Source organism: Solea solea, chromosome 10, assembly GCF_958295425.1.
Source record: "Solea solea chromosome 10, fSolSol10.1, whole genome shotgun sequence".
Taxonomy (NCBI): Eukaryota; Metazoa; Chordata; class Actinopteri; order Pleuronectiformes; family Soleidae; genus Solea; species Solea solea.
Genome location: NC_081143.1, coordinates 20,803,702 through 20,828,246, shown reverse-complemented (window position 1 = coordinate 20,828,246; position 24,545 = coordinate 20,803,702). Strand labels below are relative to the sequence as shown.

The window sequence follows — 24,545 nt, the reverse complement described above, 5'->3', positions numbered from 1 at the left end:
TGCCAAAAATGAATGTAGCGTTATTATTATAAAGGCTCAAGAACCACTGATCTCCTGCAGGACTGTGGCAGACTGAAGCTGTGTCTCTCACTGGAGAGCTGGGGAAGGACGTCACAGTAACTTGCTCCCACACCAATGCGTTTTCCAACATCAAATATTTCTGCAAGGGCGCGTGCAACTATGAAGACATCTTGATCAGCAGCAATGTCGGGGGGGAAGATGCACGGGGAAAATACAGCATTTTAGACGAAGGAAACAGGTTCTTCGTGACCATCTCTCACCTGACAGAGGAAGACTCAGGAACCTACTGGTGTGGAATAGTCAGAGTTGGACCTGACACATACACTAAAGTCATCCTCACTGTCAAAAAGGGTGAGAGGATTCTACACCGTATATAAACACTTTTTTTTACGATTTTGTTATTCTGAAGTTTCTATTTCTGTGAAAATGGTGCTCTAAAAAATGTTTTTGACCTGGGTCTGCGTGGAGTTTGCATGTTCTCCCCATGTGTACGTGGGTTTTCTCCAGGTTCTCCGGCTTCCTCCCACAGTCCATAAACATGAAATATGGAGAAAAGGTAAATTGGACACTCTAAATTGACCGTGAGCTTGAGAGTCTCTATGTGGCCCTATGATGGACTGGCGATCTGTCCGTGGTGTGACCCCGCTTATCGCCCTATGTCAGCTAACCTGTGACCCTCATGTGGAGGATAAAGCTGTAGAAGATGGATAGATGGATGGTGGCTTTAAAAAAAACCCCAGCAAACCCTCATACACAATTACAGTAATATTATAACTCTGTGTATGTGTACATACTTTGTATTCTTTGTCTTTTCATGTTTTAGTAAATGTAACACCCACCTTTCCCAAGGACATCACAGTTGACAGTGAGTAATGAATAATAATATTACCACAAATGGACACACACTTTCACAGAAGTGTAGGGAAGTGCTTTGCATTCACTTGAAAAACATTTTGTTTGGTTTGTTTTTCTGAGTAATTTATTTTTTGCTTTGTTTTCGGAGTCATTTCTTTTTTTTCTGTTTTTCAGAGTCATTTTTTTTCATGGTTGGTTTTTCGGAGTCATTTTTTTCTGATTTACTGAATCATTTTTTTGGTCTGAGTGTAGAGAGCAATTGAAACAATAAATGCATTCATTCCTTTATTGAGGGCTCGATTTAACAGTAACAACATGGACTGCTTGTTTAGTTGAATTAAGTTTTACTTTCATCAGGGTTTTATACACTGGGAGATAGTCCTGTCTTTAAGTCACAAAGATAGTATTACCATTACTTTGTCGACTTTACGCAGGCACCTGAGGACTTTGCGGTTGTTCAGAAGGAAAGCCCATTCAGATCTGCTAGACATAGCAATGTTTCTCCAGGATCAGTTGGACAGATATGGCATGCTCCATGGATACAAACTGGCTAAGTGGTGACTCAAGAGACGATCTTGATTGAATTTTCTGAATTGAGTCAGAAAAACATTATTCAAAAAAACAAACCAAAAAATGAATTACTCTTTTTTTACCCTCCAAATGAATGCAATGCGCTTCTGTAGAAGTGGAACAGTCCAAACGTATATATATATATATGTTCACTCTCTCCCACAGAGCTCAACTTGCCAGTGTTCCTGACTGCAGTGCCGTGCGTGGCAGCAATGCTGTTTGTGTGTGTGTTTGCACTTTATCTTTTGCTGACTGATAAGTGCCAAAGACCAAATCCCCTAGTGAACAGAAAGGTTTGTCTGTGACATAAACTTGCATGCATCATGTGACGACGTTGTCACCAAGTCCATTATTTGATCAAAATCATTTTTTATGTTATAATACACCAGTATGAAGCTCTTTAATGCTAAAATATTATTGTTATTATTAAATCATTTACTGTTTAACGAAGAAAACTAAAAAAAAAGAGTAGAACACATTATTATTTTGTGATTAACATTTCCAATTATGGTTATTTACTTGCGTTCCTAAACAGAAAAATTAATTTTTGTGCTTGATCACAGAAGCCCAGTGAGCCAGCTCAAATTTGAAAATTAAAAAACCTGAATTCAGTTATTTGCCAAATAAATAACTATACATTTTTTTTGGTTTGTTTTAAACAAGGTTTTTGAAAGCCATATCAGGAGTGTCAAACTCATTTTAGTTCCAGAACCACATACATTGTGCAATTTGATCTCAAGTGGACCGGACCAGTAAAATAATAGCATAACAAGGCAATCAGAGATGGCAGACTTCACACCATTCACGCAAGAAGCCTCTGTCGGCCTACATGTGTAACAGACTCTGTGTGTTTGATTGTGCATTCAAATCCATTTCAGAGTCAAAATTCTTGGGCCTCTGTTGCTCATATTGCAAGGAAAGGGCTGTAATTCCTGTCTGAGTGCGACAACATTCTCATCTGGTTAAATTCTGGCCAGAGGAATGTTGCGATCTTATGGAGGTCCTGTATTATCACTTTGCGCGTGAGCCAGTCTTCGTGCCGTTTAAGCTTGCTGAGGGGAGTCCAGGGCATTGGGCTGACAGTGGCATTTCAGTTTCACACACGATTAAGTGTTGGATACTTGTCTCCCTCAAGTTCTCACTGTGCTTCATAGAAAGGCTTCCGAAGGTCTATCACAAAGCCTGGTGTGTCCGGAGCAAAAGTCACAAAATAGACTAAACCAGCCAAGTGAACTTTAAAACTGTGATGTATTCCCAAATTTTAATCCAATTTCAAACACTTTCAGTACCTTTTTACTCAGGTGTGTTTATATAGTTGGTGAAAATAAAATGCTTTTTTTCATCAGATTGCCATAGCTGTGCCAAAAAAAAGATATGAGACACTCTATATTGCACATCCTTATAGTCTCTGCATATACTGTACCTTTAAAAAATAGTAATGGAAAAAAACAGCCAAAATCCTGTGTTCTAAGGGTTAAAAAGGGTTTCCAGTTCATTCTGTTCTTCAGTGGTATATCAACAATAATTATAAAAGAATATTCACATTGCATAGTAAGAAGCAGTTCACAGTCAGTGGAATTCTGTTCTCCCCGTAGACTTCATCAGACAACAAGACAATGATGCACGGTGTGGTAGTGACTGGTCCTGATCGCCGATCTCTGCCACCGCTGCCTCCTGACCTCTGCGCACACTTCACGTCGCGTCATCAAGAGTCTGTCATCTCATATGTTGATGTGGATGCACCAGATCACATCTGCCAGTATCAACACCTAGACCTCAGCCGCTCAGAGGATCATGTGTATCACGTGCTTCAAAGAAACTGTGTACATGAACCTTTGGGAATCCAAAAACAGATTAACAGTTGATATATAAGTCCATCATTTCCCCCCCACATCTGTCTGTCTATCTACTTACTGAGATGGCTGGGTGAGGAAATTGTTATAGTTGATATGAGAAAAGTTAATGATTCACAATCTTAAGCTAGTAACCCGATATTTCTTTTGTGTGATTTATTTTGTTGTAAAATGTTGTACAGTGTTTTATGATAAATCTCACCCAAATAAACAAATAAAATAAACATCTGACAACATCTGATGCTGCTATCGTGTTGCTTATTTCATTTACTGGCCTGTTGTCTTTTTAAAAATTGTCACTGAGGCCGTCAATTATGTTTTTGGAGAGGGGTTAGACACAGGAAGGTGACCACACAGGAAGTGTACTGACAAAGAGGAACCTAAAAATGCGGAGTGCAGCAAAGACGCAAAATAAGGGGTGAAAAATCAGAAAACGCAACGGAAAGTGACTCTCAACATGGACGTGTTTTATCTTATTTTGATCTTTTACATAGGCGGTAAGTTTACTGAGTTTACTGTTTTGTCTGTCTGTCTTATATACAGTATATATGGTTTTGTTTTACGTTTGAAGCTTTTAGAGTAATAAGGGTATTTGTAGGTCTGTGGTTTGAGATTTGTAACAAAAAGAAAAACACATTTAAACCAGTTCTTCTCATCCACAAACATGTGACAATGAACAACATAATATTCTCTAACAACTGCCTTTTTTGTGTGAAATATCTTTACCTTTTATTGCCTCAAAAAAATAATCCACAAGAAACTATCAGAACTATGAAAGTCGAAATTCTGAGATAAAAAGTCGAAGTTATGAGATAAAAAAGTCATAATTATGAGATAAAGATAAAAAGTTGAAATTATGAGATAAGAAGTGTGCATGCGCCTCAATGGCCTTGCTGGCCTAACCACGCTCAATAACTATAACTATACCATTGGGTCACCATAACAGGTGACTTTAGTTACATCGTATCGTTAAGTCTTTTAAACGTCAGACTGAAAGACTTAACGATTATGTCTAACATCCTATCTCATATTTACATTTCTTACTTTGAGGATATTTAAATGGCTTAAAGATTGACCTCTTTTTTTTCTGGCAGAAATGGGCTTCCATACAGAACAGTTCAAACTGTAGTGTAATGTAGTGTTATTATTATGAAGGCTTAAAGGCTAAAGAACCACTGATCTCCTGCAGGACTGTGGCAGACTGAAGCTGTGTCTCTCACTGGAGAGCTGGGGAAGGACGTCACAGTAACTTGCTCCCACACCAATGCGTTTTCCAACATCAAATATTTCTGCAAGGGCGCGTGCAACTATGAAGACATCTTGGTCAGCAGCAATGTCGGGGGGGAAGATGCACGGGGGAAATACAGCATTTCAGACGAAGGAAACACGTTCCACGTGACCATCTCTCACCTGACAGAGAAAGACTCAGGAACCTACTATTGTGGAATAGTCAGAGTTGGACTTGACACATACACTGAAGTCATCCTCACTGTCAAAAAGGGTGAGAGGATTCTACACCGTATATAAACACTTTTTTATGATTTAGTTATTCTTCATCACTTATGACATGTCTTTCTTTCTTCTCAGAGGACACAGGTAGCAATAAAACAATCATCTCTTCTGGTACAAGTGAGTCATTGTGTCAGTGCCTGCCCGAGTCTTTAGGGGGCCCTAAGCAGAATTTTGATTTGGATGGAAAGTGTGTAGATAAATATGAAAGCGTTTGAAAGCCTGACTTGTACTTTGTCTCTTTTCCAGAGATGTTGGTGTACATTGGTGCAGGTCTCGCGCTGCTTTCGTTGGTGCTAGCGATGGCTCTGCTGATATTCTTCAAACATCGAAACAGAAACATGGGTATTTCGTCTGGTATACAACAAAAATCAATAATTCATAGACTATATGGTGTGAAGTTTAGGGATCCCATGGTAGAGAATGGCCATGCAGACAACAGCAAAACAGCAAAGCCTATACATTAACAGTACAAGAAGCTTCTGCCAAACACATAAAGTAGACTTTTAACATGTGAGAGAAAGGGAGCTTTGACCAGAACTATCTGCGCTTTTAGGTGATTTTAAGAAAAACTGCAAGTCATATGAAAATGAAAAAAAACAGACAATGTTAGAGGTAACAGTTTGTTTAGAGATTTTTTGTTATTATTTTCCTGGAGTGTGTCACTGTAGGAGCACACCCAGGCACTGTAACTACAACTTTTTAGTCTAATTTTGAAAGACATACTTATCTATGACTTTTTTGTCAAATTTTGGACGACATATTAAGGTATGACTTTTTTTATCAAATTTTGGACAACATACTATACTATGACTTTTTTGTCAAATTTTGGACGACATACTATACTATGACTTTTTTGTCAAATTTTGGACGACATACTATACTATGACATTTTTGTCAAATTTTGGACAACATACTTTATACTATGACTTTTTTGTCAGAATTTAGACGACATACTATACTATGACTTTTTTGTCAAATTTTGGACGACATACTATACTATGAATTTTTTGTCAAATTTTGGACAACATACTTTATACTATGACTTTTTTGTCAGAATTTGGACGACATACTATACTATGACTTTTTTGTCAAATTTTGGAGGACATACTATACTATTACTTTTTTGTCAAATTTTGGAGGACATACTATACTATTACTTTTTTCTCAAATTTTGGACGACATACTATACTATGACTTTTTTGTCAAATTTTGGACGACATACTATACTATGACTTTTTTGTCAAATTTTGGACGACATACTATACTATGACAGGCACTCTAACTACAACTTTTTTGTCTAATTTTGAAAGACATACTTATCTATGACTTTTTTGTCAAATTTTGGACGACATATTAAGGTATGACTTTTTTTATCAAATTTTGGACAACATACTATACTATGACTTTTTTGTCAAATTTTGGACGACATACTATACTATGACTTTTTTGTCAAATTTTGGACGACATACTATACTATGACATTTTTGTCAAATTTTGGACAACATACTTTATACTATGACTTTTTTGTCAGAATTTAGACGACATACTATACTATGACTTTTTTGTCAAATTTTGGACGACATACTATACTATGACTTTTTTGTCAAATTTTGGACCACATACTAAGGTATGACTTTTTTGTCAAATTTTGGAGGACATACTATACTATGACTTTTTTGTCAAATTTTGGACGACATACTATACTATGACTTTTTTTGTCAAATTTTGGACTACATACTAAAATATGACTTTTTTGTCAAATTTTGGACGAAATACTATACTATGACATTTTTGTCAAATTTTGGACAACATACTTTATACTATGACTTTTTTGTCAGAATTTGGACGACATACTATACTATGACTTTTTTGTCAAATTTTGGACAACATACTAAGGTATGACTTTTTTGTCAAATTTTGGAGGACATACTATACTATGACTTTTTTGTCAAATTTTGGACGACATACTATACTATGACTTTTTTGTCAAATTTTGGACTACATACTAAAATATGACTTTTTTGTCAAATTTTGGACGACATACTATACTATGACATTTTTGTCAAATTTTGGACAACATACTTTATACTATGACTTTTTTGTCAGAATTTGGACGACATACTATACTATGACTTTTTTGTCAAATTTTGGACGACATACTAAAGTATGACTTTTTTGTCAAATTTTGGACAACATACTAAGGTATGACTTTTTTGTCAAATTTTGGAGGACATACTAAAGTATGACTTTTTTGTCAAATTTTGGACGACATACTAAGGTATGACTTTTTTGTCAAATTTTGGACGACATACTATACTATGACTTTTTTGTCAAATTTTGGACGACATACTATACTATGACTTTTTTGTCAAATTTTGGACGAAATACTATACTATGACTTTTTTGTCAGAATTTGGACGACATACTATGACTTTTTTTGTCAAATTTTGAAAGACATACTTATCTATGACTTTTTTGTCAAATTTTGGACGACATATTAAGGTATGACTTTTTTTATTAAATTTTGGACAACATACTATACTATGACGTTTTTGTCAAATTTTCTCAAATGTTTGGACGACATACTAAAGTATGACTTTTTTGTCAAATTTTGGACGAAATACTAAAGTATGCCATTTTTGTCAAATTTTGGACGACATACTATACCATGACATTTTTGTCAAATTTTGGACAACATACTTTATACTATGACTTTTTTGTCAGAATTTGGACGACATACTATACTATGACTTTTTTGTCAAATTTTGGACGACATACTAAAGTATGACTTTTTTGTCAAATTTTCGACGACATAGTAAAGTATGACATTTTTGTCAAATTTTGGACTGACTAAACTATGACTTTTTAGACAACATACTAAACTATCACATTTTTGTGCGACTTTGGATGATGTACTATACTACCACATTTTTGTGCGACGTACTAAATTTTCACATTTTTGACGACATACTAGACTATGACACTTGTCGACAAAGCAAACTATGAATTCAACATTTTGGACACCATATTATACCCCTACTGCTGTGATGAAGTGCCTTCTAGATGGGACTCAAACTAACCATCTCTGGCTTTCAAGGTCAGTGCTTTATCCATTAGGCCACTAAGACTCCTTGCCAAACAGCTTTGTAGAACATACTGAACTATGACGTTTTGGGGTGAATTTGGACGACATACTATACTATGACTTTTTTGTCAAATTTTGGACGACATACTATACTATGACTTTTTTGTCAAATTTTCTCACATTATGGACGACTTACTAAAGTATGACATTTTTGTCAAATTTTGGACAACATACTTTATACTATGACTTTTTTGTCAGAATTTGGACGACATACTAAAGTATTACATTTTTGTCAAATTTTGGACGACATACTAAAGTATGACTTTTCTGTCAAATTTTGGATGACATACTATATTATGACTTTTTTGTCAAATTTTGGACGACATACTAAAGTATGACTTTTCTGTCAAATTTTGGATGACATACTATATTATGACTTTTTTGTCAAATTTTGGACGACATACTAAAGTATTACATTTTTGTCAAATTTTGGACGACATACTAAAGTATGACTTTTTTGTCAAATTTTGTACCACATACTATACTATGACTTTTTTGTCAAATTTGTACTAAATACTAAAGTATGACTTTTTTGTCAAATTTTGGACGAAATACTAATACCATTTTTGTCAAATTTTGGACGACAAACTATACTATGACTTTTTTTGTCAAATTTTGGATGACATACTAAAGTATGACATTTTTGTCAAATTTTGGACAACATACTTTATACTATGACTTTTTTGTCAGAATTTGGACGACATACTATACTATGACTTTTTTGTCTAATTTTCTCAAATGTTTGGATGACATACTAAAGTATGACTTTTTTGTCAAATTTTGGAAGAAATACTAAAGTATGCCATTTTTGTCAGAATTTGGACGACATACTATACTATGACTTTTTTGTCAAATTTTGGACGACATACTAAAGTATGACTTTTTTGTCAAATTTTGGACGACATACTATACTATGACTTTTTTGTCAAATTTTCTAAAATCTTTGGCCGAAATACTAATCTGACATTTTTTGTCAAATTTTGTACCACATACTATACTATGACTTTTTTGTCAAATTTTGGACGACATACTAAAGTATGACTTTTTTGTCAAATTTTGGACGACATACTAAAGTATGACTTTTTTGTCAAATTTTGGACGACATACTATACTATGATTTTTTGTCAAATTTTGGACGACATACTATATTATGACTTTTTTGTCAAATTTTGGACGACATACTATACTATGACTTTTTTGTCAAATTTTGGACGACATACTATACTATGACTTTTTTGTCAAATTTTGTACCACATACTATACTATGACTTTTTTGTCAAATTTTGGACTACATACTAAAGTATGACTTTTTTGTCAAATTTTGGACGAAATACTAAAGTATGCCATTTTTGTCAAATTTTGGACGACAAACTATACTATGACTTTTTTTGTCAAATTTTGGACGACATACTAAAGTATGACATTTTTGTCAAATTTTGGACAACATACTTTATACTATGACTTTTTTGTCAGAATTTGGACGACATACTATACTATGACTTTTTTGTCTAATTTTCTCAAATGTTTGGATGACATACTAAAGTATGACTTTTTTGTCAAATTTTGGAAGAAATACTAAAGTATGCCATTTTTGTCAGAATTTGGACGACATACTATACTATGACTTTTTTGTCAAATTTTGGACGACATACTTAAGTATGACTTTTTTGTCAAATTTTGGACGACATACTTAAGTATGACTTTTTTGTCAAATTTTGGACGACATACTATACTATGACTTTTTTGTCAAATTTTCTAAAATCTTTGGCCGAAATACTAATCTGACATTTTTTGTCAAATTTTGTACCACATACTATACTATGACTTTTTTGTCAAATTTTGGACGACATACTAAAGTATGACTTTTTTGTCAAATTTTGGACGAAATACTAAAGTATGCCATTTTTGTCAAATTTTGGACGACATACTATACCATGACATTTTTGTCAAATTTTGGACAACATACTTTATACTATGACTTTTTTGTCAGAATTTGGACGACATACTATACTATGACTTTTTTGTCAAATTTTGGACGACATACTATACTATGACTTTTTTGTCTAATTTTCTCAAATGTTTGGATGACATACTAAAGTATGACTTTTTTGTCAAATTTTGGAAGAAATACTTAAGTATGCCATTTTTGTCAGAATTTGGACGACATACTATACTATGACTTTTTTGTCTAATTTTCTCAAATGTTTGGATGACATACTAAAGTATGACTTTTTTGTCAAATTTTGGAAGAAATACTAAAGTATGCCATTTTTGTCAGAATTTGGACGACATACTTAAGTATGACTTTTTTGTCAAATTTTGGACGACATACTTAAGTATGACTTTTTTGTCAAATTTTGGACGACATACTATACTATGACTTTTTTGTCAAATTTTCTAAAATCTTTGGCCGAAATACTAATCTGACATTTTTTGTCAAATTTTGTACCACATACTATACTATGACTTTTTTGTCAAATTTTGGACGAAATACTAAAGTATGACTTTTTTGTCAAATTTTGGACGAAATACTAAAGTATGCCATTTTTGTCAAATTTTGGACGACATACTATACCATGACATTTTTGTCAAATTTTGGACAACATACTTTATACTATGACTTTTTTGTCAGAATTTGGACGACATACTATACTATGACTTTTTTGTCAAATTTTGGACGACATACTAAAGTATGACTTTTTTGTCAAATTTCCGACGACAGTAAAGTATGACATTTTTGTCAAATTTTGGACTGACTAAACTATGACTTTTTAGACAACATACTAAACTATCACATTTTTGTGCGACTTTGGATGATGTACTATACTACCACATTTTTGTGCGACGTACTAAATTTTCACATTTTTGACGACATACTAGACTATGACACTTGTCGACAAAGCAAACTATGAATTCAACATTTTGGACACCATATTATACCCCTACTGCTGTGATGAAGTGCCCTCTAGATGGGACTTGAACTAACCATCTCTGGCTTTCAAGGTCAGTGCTTTATCCATTAGGCCACTAAGACTCCTTGCCAAACAGCCTTGTAGAACATACTAAACTATGACGTTTTGGGGTGAATTTGGACGACATACTATACTATGACTTTTTTGTCAAATTTTGGACGACATACTATACTATGACGTTTTGTCAAATTTTGGACGACATACTAAAGTATGACTTTTTTGTCAAATTTTGGACGACATACTATACTATGACGTTTTGTCAAATTTTGGACGACATAGTAAAGTATGACATTTTTGTCAAATTTTGGACGACATAGTAAAGTATGACATTTTTGTCAAATTTTGGACGACATACAAAACTACGACATTTTTTGACTTTTTAGACAACATACTAAACTATCACATTTTTGTGCGACTTTGGATGATGTACTATACTACCACATTTTTGTGCGACGTACTAAATTTTCACATTTTTGACGACATACTAGACTATGACACTTGTCGACAAAGCAAACTATGAATTCAACATTTTGGACACCATATTATACCCCTACTGCTGTGATGAAGTGCCCTCTAGATGGGACTCGAACTAACCATCTCTGGCTTTCAAGGTCAGTGCTCTATCCATTAGGCCACTAAGACTCCTTGACAAACAGCCTTGTAGAACATACTAAACTATGACGTTTTGGGGTGAATTTGGACGACATACTATACTATGACTTTTTTGTCAAATTTTCTCACATTATGGACGACTTACTAAACTATGACTTTTTTGTCAAATTTTGGACGACATACTAAAGTATGACTTTTTTGTCAAATTTAGGACGACATACTATACTATGACGTTTTGTCAAATTTTGGACGACATACTAAAGTATGACATTTTTGTCAAATTTTGGACGACATACAAAACTACGACATTTTTTGACTTTTTAGACAACATACTGAACTATCACATTTTTGTGCGACTTTGGATGACGTACTAAACTATCACATTTTTGTGCGGCGTACTAAATTTTCACATTTTTATGACGTTTTGGACGACATACTAGACTATGACACTTGTCGACAAAGCAAACTATGAATTCAACATTTTGGACACCATACTATACCCCTACTGCTGTGATGAAGTGCACTCTAGATGGGACTCAAACTCACCATCTCTGGCTTTCAAGGTCAGTGCTTTATCCATTAGGTTACTAAGACTCCTTGCCAACCAGCCTTGGAGAACATACTAAACTATGACGTTTTGGGGTGAATTTTGACGACAAAGTAAATAAAGTATGACCTTTGTCAAATTTTGGACGACATACTAAAGTATGACTTTTTTGTCAAATTTTGGACGACATACTATACTATGACGTTTTGGGGGTGAATTTGGACGACATACTATACTATGACTTTTTTGTCAGATTTTGGACGACATACTATACTATGACTTTTTTGTCAAATTTTGGACGACGTACTAAACTATGACATTTTCGTGACTTTTTGACACAGTACTGCTGTGCGGAAGTACACCGAGATGGGACTTGAACTCACCGGCTCTGGCTTTTAAGGTCAGTACTTTATCCATTAGGCCACTGAGACTCCTTCACAAGCAACTTCGGAGAACATACTAAACCATGACTTTTTTTCAAATTTTGGACGACATACTATACTATGACTTTTTTGTCAAATTTTGGACGACATACTAAAGTATGACTTTTTTTTCAAATTTTTGTGACTTTTTGGACGACATACTATGGTATGACTTTTTTCTCAAATTTTGGAGGACATACTAAAGTATGACTTTTTTGTCAAATTTTGGACGACATACTATACTATGACTTTTTTGTCAAATTTTGGACGACATACTATACTATGACATTTTTGACAAATCTTTGGACGAAATTCTTAACTATGACCTTTTTGTCAAGTTTTGTCACATTTTTGGACATACTAAACTACGATTTTTTGTCAAATTTTGGACGGCATACTATATTATGACTTTTTTGTCAAATTTTTGGACGACATATTAAACCATGACATTTTGTCAAATTTTGGACGAGATACTATACTATGACTTTTTTGTCAAAATTTCTCAAATTTTAGACGACATACTAAACTACGACTTTTTTGTCTAATTTTGGACGACACACTAAGGTATGACTTTTTGTCAAATTTTGGACGACATACCTATGACTTTTTTCTCAAATTTTAGACGACATACTAAACCATGACTTTTTTGTCAAATTTTGGACGACATACTATACTATGACTTTTTGTCCAATTTTGGACGACATACTACACTATGACTTTTTTGTCAGATTTTGGACGACATACTATACTATGACTTTTTTGTCAAATTTTGGACGACATACTAAGGTATGACTTTTTTGTCAAATTTTGGACGACGTACTAAACTATGACATTTTCGTGACTTTTTGGACAACATACTAAACTATCACGTTTGTGTGCGACTTTGGATGATGTACTAAACTTTCACATTTTTGTGACGTTTTGACTACATACTAGACTATGACACTTGTCGATAAAACAAAACATTCACTCAACATTTTTGACACAGTACTGCTGTGCGGAAGTGCACCGAGATGGGACTTAGACTCACCGTCTCTGGCTTTTAAGGTCAGTACTTTATCCATTAGGCCACTGAGACTCCTTGCCAAGCAACCTTGGAGAACATACTAAACCATGACTTTTTTTCAAATTTTGGATGACATACTATACTATGACTTTTTTGTCAAATTTTCTCAAATTTTAGACAACATACTAAACTATGATATTTTTGTCAAATTTTGGACGACATACTTAAGTATGACTTTTTTGTCAAATTTTGGACGACATACTATAGTATGACTTTTTTGTCAGATTTTCGTGACTTTTTGGACGACATACTAAGGTATGACTTTTTTGTCAAATTTTGGAGGACATACTAAAGTATGACTTTTTTGTCAAATTTTGGACGACATACTATACGATGACTTTTTTGTCAAATTTTGGACGACATACTAAATTTATGACTTTTTTGTAAAATTTTGGACGAAATACTATAGTATGACATTTTTGTCAAATTTTGGACGACATACTATACTATGACTGTTTTGTCAAATTTTCTCAAATGTTTGGACGACATACTAAAGTATGACTTTTTTGTCCAATTTTGGACGTCATACTATACTATGACCTTTTTGTCAAATTTTGGACGACATACTAAATATGACTTTTTTGTCAAATGTTCTAAAATTTTATACGACATACTAAGCTATGACTTATTTGTCAAATTTTCACACATTTTTGGACGACATACTTAACTATGACATTTTTGACAAATCTTTGGATGAAATTCTTAACTATGACCTTTTTGTCAAGTTTTGTCACATTTTTGGACATACTAAACTACGACTTTTTTGTCAAATTTTGGACGACATACTTAAGTATGACTTTTTTGTCAAATTTTGGACGACATACTACACTATGACTTTTTTGTCAAATTTTGGACGACATACTATACTGTGACATTTTTGTCAAATTTTGGACGACATACTAAACTATAACTTATTTGTCAAATTTTGGACGACATACTAAACTATGACTTCTTTGTCAAATTTTCTCAAATTTTTGGACAACACTTAACTATGACTTTTTTGTCAAATTTTGGACAACATACTCAACTATGACATTTTTGTCAAATTTTGGACGACATACTAAAGTATGACTTTTTTGTCAAATTTTGGACGACATACTAAAGTATGACTTTTTTGTCAAATTTTCTCATATTTTGGACGACATATTAAACTATGACGTTTTGTCAAATTTTGGACGAGATACTATACTATGACTTTTTTGTCAAATTGTGGACTACATACCTATGACTTTTTTCTCAAATTTTAGACGTACTAAACTATGACTTTTTGTCAAATTTTGGACGACATACTATACTTTGACTTTTTGTCAAATTTTGGACGACATACTACACTATGACTTTTTGGTGCATTTTTGGACGACGTACTAAACTATGACATATTTGACTTTTTGGACGACGTACTAAACTAAGAATTTTTTCTGCGATTTTGTATGACATTAAACTATGACATTTTGGTGATTTTTTGGATGACATACTAAACTATGATATTTTGGACAACAAACTAAACATGTATGACATTTTTGTGACTTTTTAAACAACATAATTAACTTTTACTTTTTCGATGACATACTAAACTATAACCTATTTGTGCGAGTTTGGACGACATACTAAACTAAGAATATTTTGTGCGACTTTGGATGACATACTAAACTATGACATCTTTGTGACATTTTGGACAACATTCTAAACTGACACTGGTGACTTTTTGGACGAAGAACTAAAATATGATATTTTGGTGTCTTTTTGGAAGACATTCTAACCTATGACATTTTTGTGCGATTTTGGATGACATACTAAACTATGACATTTTTGTGCAATTTTGGATAATATAGGATATAGGATGGAGGATACGTTTTAAAGGTTGACTCCCCCAAAATACCACTTTGTCTTAATACCTCAAGTTTTAAAGGTTCAATCCACCCAAAATCGGCAGCAAGAAGCAGGAACAATCAAAATTTTGTCGTGGAATTCTTTAGTTTAGTATTGTTTTGCTATAAAAGTCATAGTAAGACACATACAATCAATCATGCCAGCATTAACTGGAAGTCTATCAAATATTAAACATGTTTGATATTTACACCTGAACAGTGATTTGGGGGCGACAGATTGTTTGATTGAATGATTTGTGCGTCTTGACTAGATTGTCTAGTCTGTGCTTTCTCAGGAACTTTTCCCTAAAACATTGAAAATCAGTTAAAAACTTAATTGTTCTAAGACATGGAAACTCTCAATATTTTTTTTAAGTTGATCCTGTGCTTATTCAAACATAATTTTTGAGGTGGAATATTTAAATGTTACACCCTAGACCTTTAGATTCAAATGAAGAATCTAAAGACTGCGAGTGTCAGGTGGTTAAAAAGGCTATAAAACGCGACATATTATTATTTGCAAATGTTCATGTTGAGAATTTTCACTTTCCATACAGGAAAGGATCACAACACAGTCTATGCAGCATCATCCCGTCTGAAGGAAGACACACACATCGCCACTTCCTCTTTATCGGCTAATATGCAGGCAGACACAGATGGCCGTGACCGAAACAAAGGCAACTGTTATTCCAACGTCGGTGTGTTTTCAGCGCCTCAAAGTCAGCCTGACGGCCTTTTATACGCCACTGTCAGCTTCAACAAACACACAGACTGCAGTACTGACACTCCACCGCCTGCAGAGGTCACATACTGCACCATTAAACGCGCAGATGGATCAGCAGTCGCAGCAAGTTGCTGATCAGATTCCCTGTAAATACCCACTGCTCACACACTGTACTATTGTAATAATTGTGAAGTATTTGGGATTTTTTTCATACAGGAAAAATATCATGATAATAATTTATGACAATTGTACAGTAGATCATTTCAAGTAGATTTTAGATTTCATGGTGAAGTGTATTTGCATATGTATGATGAAGAAGTGAAAAGTAATGCACACACACACACAAACACGCCTTAAATTAAATAAAAACTGAGAGTAGTGTATAAACAAAGAAAGAGTCATAGAAAATGTTCTCATGGTCATGAAACTTCTCACCCACAGATTACAGATTAGAGAAGCAAGGTTATAATTGTTTTGTTTAGTGTGTTTTTTTTTTAATGAGTTGGTTTTAATTGGTTTTTAGAGAAGGTTTGCTAGTTTTTATTAGTTTTTGTAATAAATGCTTAGTTTCTCACAAGGCACAGATCTGTGCCGCAGGTGCACCCTTGGACAGTTAGTTATTGTGGGGTTTTTTAGACTCTAGTTTTTCTTTTTGTTTCAGTCAACAAAATTGTTTTTTTTTACTTTTCGAGAGAACCTGCAGTTCAGATTGTAGTTTTGGACTGGATTGAGAAAGCAACATGGCTGACTCTACAATAGATGAACTGAAAGGCTAAACTTAAAATGAACACATTCGAGAAGAAAACACGACTGCAGAGAGCATTGTTAGCATTCATCTGTTCTCTGACAATATTAAAAGCCACATGGAACAAAAGGAATAGTTGAGTACTGGGTACAGTTTGTTTTTTTAAAGATAGAAATATTACATTTTCCAAAGAAGAAAAGTCTTCGTAATGATGTTATCTTGTGGTCAGTCTGTGAAATTAAATAAGTAATAGATTCTATTTGTCCCTGGTTTGTTCTTCTGCTTTAAACATTGCATATTTGGTAATAAAAAAAACAAACAAAAAAAAATATTGCTACATTTGAATGTCTCAGTCTCTTGATTTTAACACCACTCCTCCGGCGGTTTCTGTTTCACAGAGAGAGAGAGAGAGTAAAAAGAGGAAGATCAGAAGATCAGAAGATTTTATTGCATGTTTGACACATTACAGTATATTCAGATCATAGTGAGTTGGAAGAGACAATGAGAACATCACTGATGGTCATCATCTACCTAATGATGGGTAATATATTTATCTTTTTTTTCTTAAATGCATTTGGGTTCAAACCAGTTGAGTGTTTGTTAAGATAAACTAACTTTTGTTACAGTTGGTGCAAATTCAGAGACTGTGGACAGAAATAAAGGAGATCCTGTCAACAATAAATGTAAGTACAACAAAGATGAAAAGCATTGCGCAAACATTATGCAGGGAGATGTGACTGTTTTAAAAAAAACATCTAAATAAAACAGCGAAGTAACTAATAAAATATTGACTCAGTCACGTGAGAAGAGTATTAACGTACTTGCACATGTTTTTGAGTATTGCTATAAATAGTTGCGTTTGAGTAAGACAAACCTCTTGCTCTGTTTCCTTCTTTTACATTTATGCGACAGCTGTAATTCACCAACACCGCACAGCGTACAAAAACATGTACTTGGAAAGAGTTCTGACATATTCTATTCTAAGTAAAAGTACTGCTATTTTTGATAACATTTGACTTAAGTACAATTAAAAGTACTGGTCTAAAAATGTACTTAGGTTAAAGTAAAAAAGTAGCTTGTTTAAAATGTTCTCAGAGTAAAAGTTACTTAGTTACTTTTCTAACAAGGTTGGGGCAAAACCTTTACAAATTAAAGTGCTGAGAAAATAAAATATGTGAACACAATGTATCGGTCAATATGGGTCAAAGGTCACACATGCTTTAACGTTCTCACTTACACAGGGACATTCATTAGCACTAATTCACCAGTCCTCATCATTTACCTGTCCAGTCCTCACCAAGTTTTCAGGGAGGCGTGAATTGGTTTATTGTAACAAACGTTAAACGTTATGCACTCATGCTCCAACTCTCTGGCAGGTGCTAACGCGCCAGTGTGGCAGAAGCTTCGTGTTGGAGACTCCGTTACCATCAACTGCACGTACACGAGAGAGGGAGAAAGTGCAATTAAACAGTTCTGCAGAGAAGACAGAGACTCACAGTGCACAAATGTGATATCAACGCACGTTTCAAATTGCACACAATTAGGCAGGTTCACATTGACGGACTATAAACAGAAAGGAGTCTACACTGTGGTGATTACCGCACTGAACCAAGAAGACAATGGAATATACTGGTGCGCTGTGGAAAAAACCCTTACTGGTAACACTCTCACGTGTCTGTCCAGGATCCATCTCCATATTAGAAGTAAGTATCTGTTTTTAATGATGCACTTTGTCTCCAACACAACAATCTTTTATCATCTATTCTGGTGCATAATTACGGAGCCCCAGACATGACATGGAAAAAAAAATGAATTAGTGTGCACAACATGATTTAATTCGCATGAAATTCTAATTCCCACGAAATACTAATTTGTTCCCAAGAAATAGGTAAAACGTGCACACAAAATATGATTTCATACCCATGAAATTCTAATTAATTCCCACGAAATAGGTAAAACGTTCGCACAAAATACTAATTAGTTCCCACAAAATAGGTATCATGTCCATCCATCCATCTTCTACCGCTTTATCCTCCACACGAGGGTTGAGGGGGGTGTTGTGCAAATCTCAGCTGACATAGGATGAAAGGCGGGGTCACATCCTGGACAGATCGTCAGTCCATCATAGGACACATATAGAGACAAACAGCCATCCACTCTCAAACTCACACCTATGGTCAATTTAGATTGTCCAATTTACCTAATCCCCATATCACATGTTTTTGGACTGTGGGAGGAGGAATGTTATTAATAGTATGTGTGCATACTATTAATAACATAGTATGTTACCAACGTTTTACCTATTTATTTATTTTTTCCCCATGTCATGTCTGGGGCTCCGTACATAATATTGTCTTGATCTTGAATTTGTGTTTTATCAGACAGGGATGATGTTACACAACAAGTAAAGCATCAAACTGGGAGTACTGCATTGATTACGTGTTCCTACCCACCTAACCACACGGACAACACAAAGTCCCTGTGCAAGGGGGAGAATCCTTTTGATTGTTTGGAGTTAATAAACACAACACATGTCAGTGGCATGTCTGAAGGCAGGTTTCATATAAGGGACAACAAAAGAAAGAATCACTTCAATGTGCACATCAAAAATGTGATGACAGCCGACGCTGGGACGTACTGGTGTATCTCTGATAGGAAATGTCACAACAATGGATGCAAAGAAATCCACCTTTCTATGGGTGAGTAAACGGACGTCTTCACACCATCACTGAAACACAAGTGCTACTTGCTTTGCTTCTGCTTTTCGTATTACAAGTGAACACATAAAACATTAGATTATGACTATATAAACTGTGTCAAAGGTGCAGCTTTAGAGTTGTCATTCTTAAAAGTTTAGTCCTGACAGCACCTGCAGTTACCCAGGCAACAGTGGATGCATTTTACAACAGAAATACAACAATCTATGCCGCAGATAATCTTGGTAAATTGCCGTGGGAATAATACACAACTCCTTATATGGACATCCTGGGGGTGTGTGTTTATATGTCACATATTCAGGATTTGAAAAAATGTGGGAGGTTTTGTTTTCTTATGTGTTGTTGGGTCAAAGATATGATTCATTTTATAGCGCATTTTTAGTAGTGATGTAAAGTGAGTTCATTGTTCATGAAAACGAGCCAAGTGAACCTTGAACTGCGACATATTTCCAAATTTCACAAATTGCAACTGATGTTGGAAAAATGTTGTTTATATTGTTGGTGAATAATTTTTTTTTTCATTAGATTGCCTAGGTAGTGCTGAAAAAAAGGATATAAGACATAGCATTTCAGCAGCTGAAATGTTTTCGAGATAGTGCATTTTTTGTTTTTTTTACGATATTAAATTTCAATATCACGCACATCATTTCCTTGTCAGATAATATTTTGTCACATTTTACAGAAGTGTAAGTAATTGTTATTTAATTTTGTTAAAATCTTTTTGGAAAATTACGATATTTTGTAAAAAAAAAAAATTCTTGTTAATGCAAGTGCAATGATGTCAGTCGAGACATTGCGACATTTGTTTTACGATATTAAAGTTACGATATTTTTTGCATTGTTTGGTCACGCATGTCGTTTCCTTCCGTTTTTTGTCGCATTATATTGTATAGCTTTTTTTGCAACACAAGTATTTTTCTGGAAAACTAAAATATTTGTAAAGGTTTTTGTAACATTGTAACATTTGTAAAAAAAAATTTAAAAATTCTGAAGCGCAAGTATTTTTTATTGAATTTTAGTAACATCATTTTGGAACATGACAATATTTTAACAGAAAAAATGAAATTTTTAACGTGTAGCTGGCCAGGTTGTCGTCTTGCCATCACACATGGAGCAACATTATGCTCTCATATTTATTCCATGCACTTTTTGACATGCCTTCATTCAGTAAACAAGCAGCAGCTTCTCAAAACACAACACACCATGTGTTCCTATGAGCTCTGTCTCTGGCCGTAGCTTCCTGCATGCTTTAGACAGCCAATAACAAGCGCTGTCAGATCCACTTCCAACAGTGTGCCGCATGCTTATTTGCTGACTGACTCTGACGAGATGAATTCCTTAGGTACTGAAATTTAGAAAGAGAATGAGAGCACATTTTCAATATTGAGTGATACAGAGGAGGTTTGATACCCATTTGATACCATAAAAGTATTAAAGATTTAGACGCAGCCCTCGTACAGTCACTTCACTTTTGTCTCTTTCCCTTCACCCACAGAGGAAAACCAAGCCAAAAACAAAAGGTGGACAACTCAGTGGACAACTCAGTGGACAACAGCAGCAACCAGCCTCCATGTTGACCGGTCATCACACTCTGGTGAACTCATCCCATTGACTCCTGCCAACAAACCTTTCTTCATATTCAAACACTTTCTACTACTACTACACACGTGGTTGTACAAGGGTGAAGGTGTTAGGTTTAAAGTATGACGATTGCGATCAGCCGTCCATTTTATTATTTACATGCATTTGGGTTCATCGGCGTCAAAGAGTCAGAGCCAAATGAACATCTTCCTTTACTTGCACACAGTTCTTATGGCAACGCTAGGCTAGGCTTCCTCTCAAAAAGAACAGGGGTGCCAGAGTTTAAAACTCAAACTACCGGAAACAATGTGCCTACTAGAAAATCCCTACGGGTCATTTTGACCGTTCATAGATAAATGCATATCATTTCAATAAATAAAGTCCAATCTGAAAATAAATAGATATGTTATGTGAATATAGGTGATGGTAAACATGAGGAAACAAACAATTAAGTGACCAAGAGAAACCGGAGAAGCTGTTGAAACTGCAGATACAACTTTGTGCATCACTTACTCACAGTCGACACATGTAACTTTCCACTTCCATAATTCTGAAGTATATGAGCAATAGTAAACTGTATTTTTCTCTGTGTTTTACAAATCATAGATATCCAAGAAAGAAAATGTTATTGCAAATGCACACGTATTCATTGCTTCGTCATCTCCATGACTCCACAGAAGAAATTTAAATAAAACAAAAATAAGCGAGCAAGCAAAACGTTAAACATCAGCTGATTACGCTTATTACATGACATTATGTCCTGTATGAACTACTGCAAGATTTCATACGAATGAAAGAATTATAGCGATTGCTTGTTTCCTGTATAATGTGTTTTTTTTCTGTCTTTCCCTGGTGTTCCTCAGCAGCCCACTGTTACTGAGCCCCTCTTTTCTGTTGTTGTCTCGTTGTTGCAGGCATGACTTGGGTTCTGATACTGTGTCTGGCAGTTGTAATAGTAATTGTAGTCGTTGTGATTGTGCTGCTCATGTACAGACACAATTGCCTCAGGACACAAGGCAAGGGTGAGAATTTGACGTGACTTGCACATTTGTTCATCCTATGAAATGCTTGTGAGGAGAACCTGTGAGTACAACATGTTGCTCTTTACTTGGGTGCAAAATGTAATCTGTCTTTGCATGTTGTCCTTCAGGGGAATCATCAAATGTTGGCATAAACACAGAGGTCAGTTTGTGTTAATGACTTTTTTTTGATATTATCATCTGCATCTGTCTCATCTGCCCCTCCCCCCCCCCTTTTCCTCCCCAGGAAAATCATGGAGATCCCACTTATGAGGAGATACAAGAGGTAAACCAGCAGGGGTCAGGATCAGGAGGTGCGCTGTTGTCTGTTTATGCCTGCGCCGGCAGCCCTCCTGCAGACCAGCTCCACTACGCCAGCATCAGTTTCCAGGAGGTTTCTGTCACTGTCTCCACAGACAGAAATGCACATTCTGATAAAAATGGCTCGCTGGTGTGTGTTTACTCCTCTGTCAATACTGAACCTTAACCGTATTCAGTCTTTTAATGTATAGTTACGCATGTTCATCAGCTTAAATTTGTCTGGCACAATGTGGAGTGTATTATTTGTAGATGTGCTCTGAATATAGGGTGTAGTCTGTAGTTTGATTCAAAAATATACAAACAAATATGCAAAAAAGTATAACTATATATATATATATATATACATGTATCTTGTACTCTACTTTCCACTGTTAAAAAAAAGGAAGTTATACTTTCACTTCAGCAGCTGGTGCAGAACAGAGATGCATGCTGTGGATATTATAAATGAAAATGAATACAACTAAATTTCAATTCTCTAGTGTTCCTGCAAAACATAGTACTCACTTGTGAATACTTGTTGGAAATAAAGTTCCTAATGGTTCATTAATTTGTTATTCACTAGCCTCTCGGTGAAGACATCCAGTTCAACTTAAAATGATGAAAATGCAGGTTCAGTTTTCTGGTTCAAATATTCTTAGATGGTTCATTGAATGCTGAGTTAAAGCTCATGATGCAGCTACGTTCTGTGCATTTGTTATTGCTTTACAGTATGTCCAAGGTTATTTTTTGTAAATGTCGTGCTTTGCTTTGCAGCAACCTCTTGTGGCAGAATCAGTGAAGTGACACTGAAAATCCACACAGCTTGGACTTTCTGTGAATTTTATAACTTCTATTCAACAAAAAAGGAATTCTACATGAAAATGTAATACTTTGTAATGAGCCGACCACAGATACAGAAACAAAACCAAAACCAGATTCTCTCTAATTTCAGTCAAATCAGCTTCTGTGCAAACACCAGGTGTAAAGCAGTTGGATACAAGATAAACCTGATCAAAGGGACCATCATTTTCCTCATCAGATAACACACTTCAACACTGACTGCACAGAATCAATCTGTACCCTAATATTAGGGCCCGAGTCACGAATGGCAGGGACCGAAACGACTCCTGGCACGAATTTGTGCGAGCAACCTGTTGTTATCCTTCAGATTAGAATTTTTTCCCGCTCATTTTTGAGGGCATTAACTTGTATAGAAACTCTTGAAACTTGGCATGGAGGTCAGGTCTGGCGAAAATGCGATATTGGCATATAGTTCCCAGACCAGTGTGTTGCTCAAGGGCTCTATAGCGCCCCCCTAAGGTGAAAACAGAGGCAAAATTGAGTTCCACCGAATTTCCCGAAACTTGGTGGGAAGATGTTATAGACCAAGACGAATAAAAAAGTCGATCATAACCATGGCGTCAACTCAACAGGATGTCGGCCATTTAGAATTTTGCCGTCCATTTTGGCGATCTGCCCGCTACGTAAATGAGCGAGACACATCAAAGAAGTAAAGTTGTCGAGAGTTTTTGCGGATTCAAAAGTGAGGTCTGGGAACTGCTGCCCTCCCCGACTTCCGTAGGAATGCTTGCGTGGGGACACGCAAAATTAAATATATATATATATATATATATATATATATATATATATATATATATATATATATATTAAAAAGAACAATGAACATTATTTTGAGCAAAACATTGCCAAAGACGCCCAACGTATCAAATATTATACAAAAAAGATGTCATCAAAAACCCAAATGGACTTTGTTATAATGTATTTATAATAAACATCTCAGTTCCAAAAATGTAGAATTGTTTGTGGGTTTTTTTCAGGTGCCAGTCACTTTACAGGGTTAATAATGAAAAAATACTTTTTTTTGAATACTTCAAAGCCATTAGAGCAAATGTAATTGCCATTTTCCTGCTTAGTCAAAGTGCAAATCCTACAGAAAATAAATGATGACATGTACGTGTGCAATGATTGACGTCTCCTCTGACCAATGACTGCGCA

General features: G+C 35.0%; 2 protein-coding genes and 1 long non-coding RNA gene across 3 annotated transcripts; all 3 read left to right on the top strand.

Annotated features, from left to right (window-relative positions):
- Positions 1 to 429: 429 nt before the first annotated feature.
- LOC131466505 (uncharacterized) lies at positions 430 to 3,517 on the top strand. The gene is made up of 3 exons (XR_009241431.1): positions 430 to 886; positions 1,612 to 1,739; positions 3,042 to 3,517. It is a non-coding gene; the product is annotated as an uncharacterized LOC131466505 (long non-coding RNA).
- A 185-nt stretch (positions 3,518 to 3,702) lies between these two features.
- LOC131466418 (uncharacterized) lies at positions 3,703 to 17,249 on the top strand. The gene is made up of 5 exons (XM_058639624.1): positions 3,703 to 3,796; positions 4,489 to 4,800; positions 4,887 to 4,928; positions 5,058 to 5,153; positions 16,001 to 17,249. The coding sequence occupies exons 1-5, from the start codon at positions 3,757 to 3,759 to the stop codon at positions 16,300 to 16,302; spliced, it is 792 nt and encodes a 263-aa protein (XP_058495607.1). The 5' UTR covers positions 3,703 to 3,756; the 3' UTR covers positions 16,303 to 17,249.
- A 67-nt stretch (positions 17,250 to 17,316) lies between these two features.
- On the top strand, positions 17,317 to 24,102 carry LOC131466417 (CMRF35-like molecule 1). Its single transcript, XM_058639623.1, has 8 exons — positions 17,317 to 17,453; positions 17,539 to 17,595; positions 18,289 to 18,615; positions 19,294 to 19,611; positions 21,125 to 21,223; positions 22,125 to 22,232; positions 22,361 to 22,392; positions 22,477 to 24,102. Exons 1-8 carry the CDS (start codon positions 17,414 to 17,416, stop codon positions 22,714 to 22,716), a joined length of 1,221 nt encoding a protein of 406 aa, XP_058495606.1. The 5' UTR covers positions 17,317 to 17,413; the 3' UTR covers positions 22,717 to 24,102.
- The last annotated feature ends 443 nt before the right edge of the window (positions 24,103 to 24,545 follow it).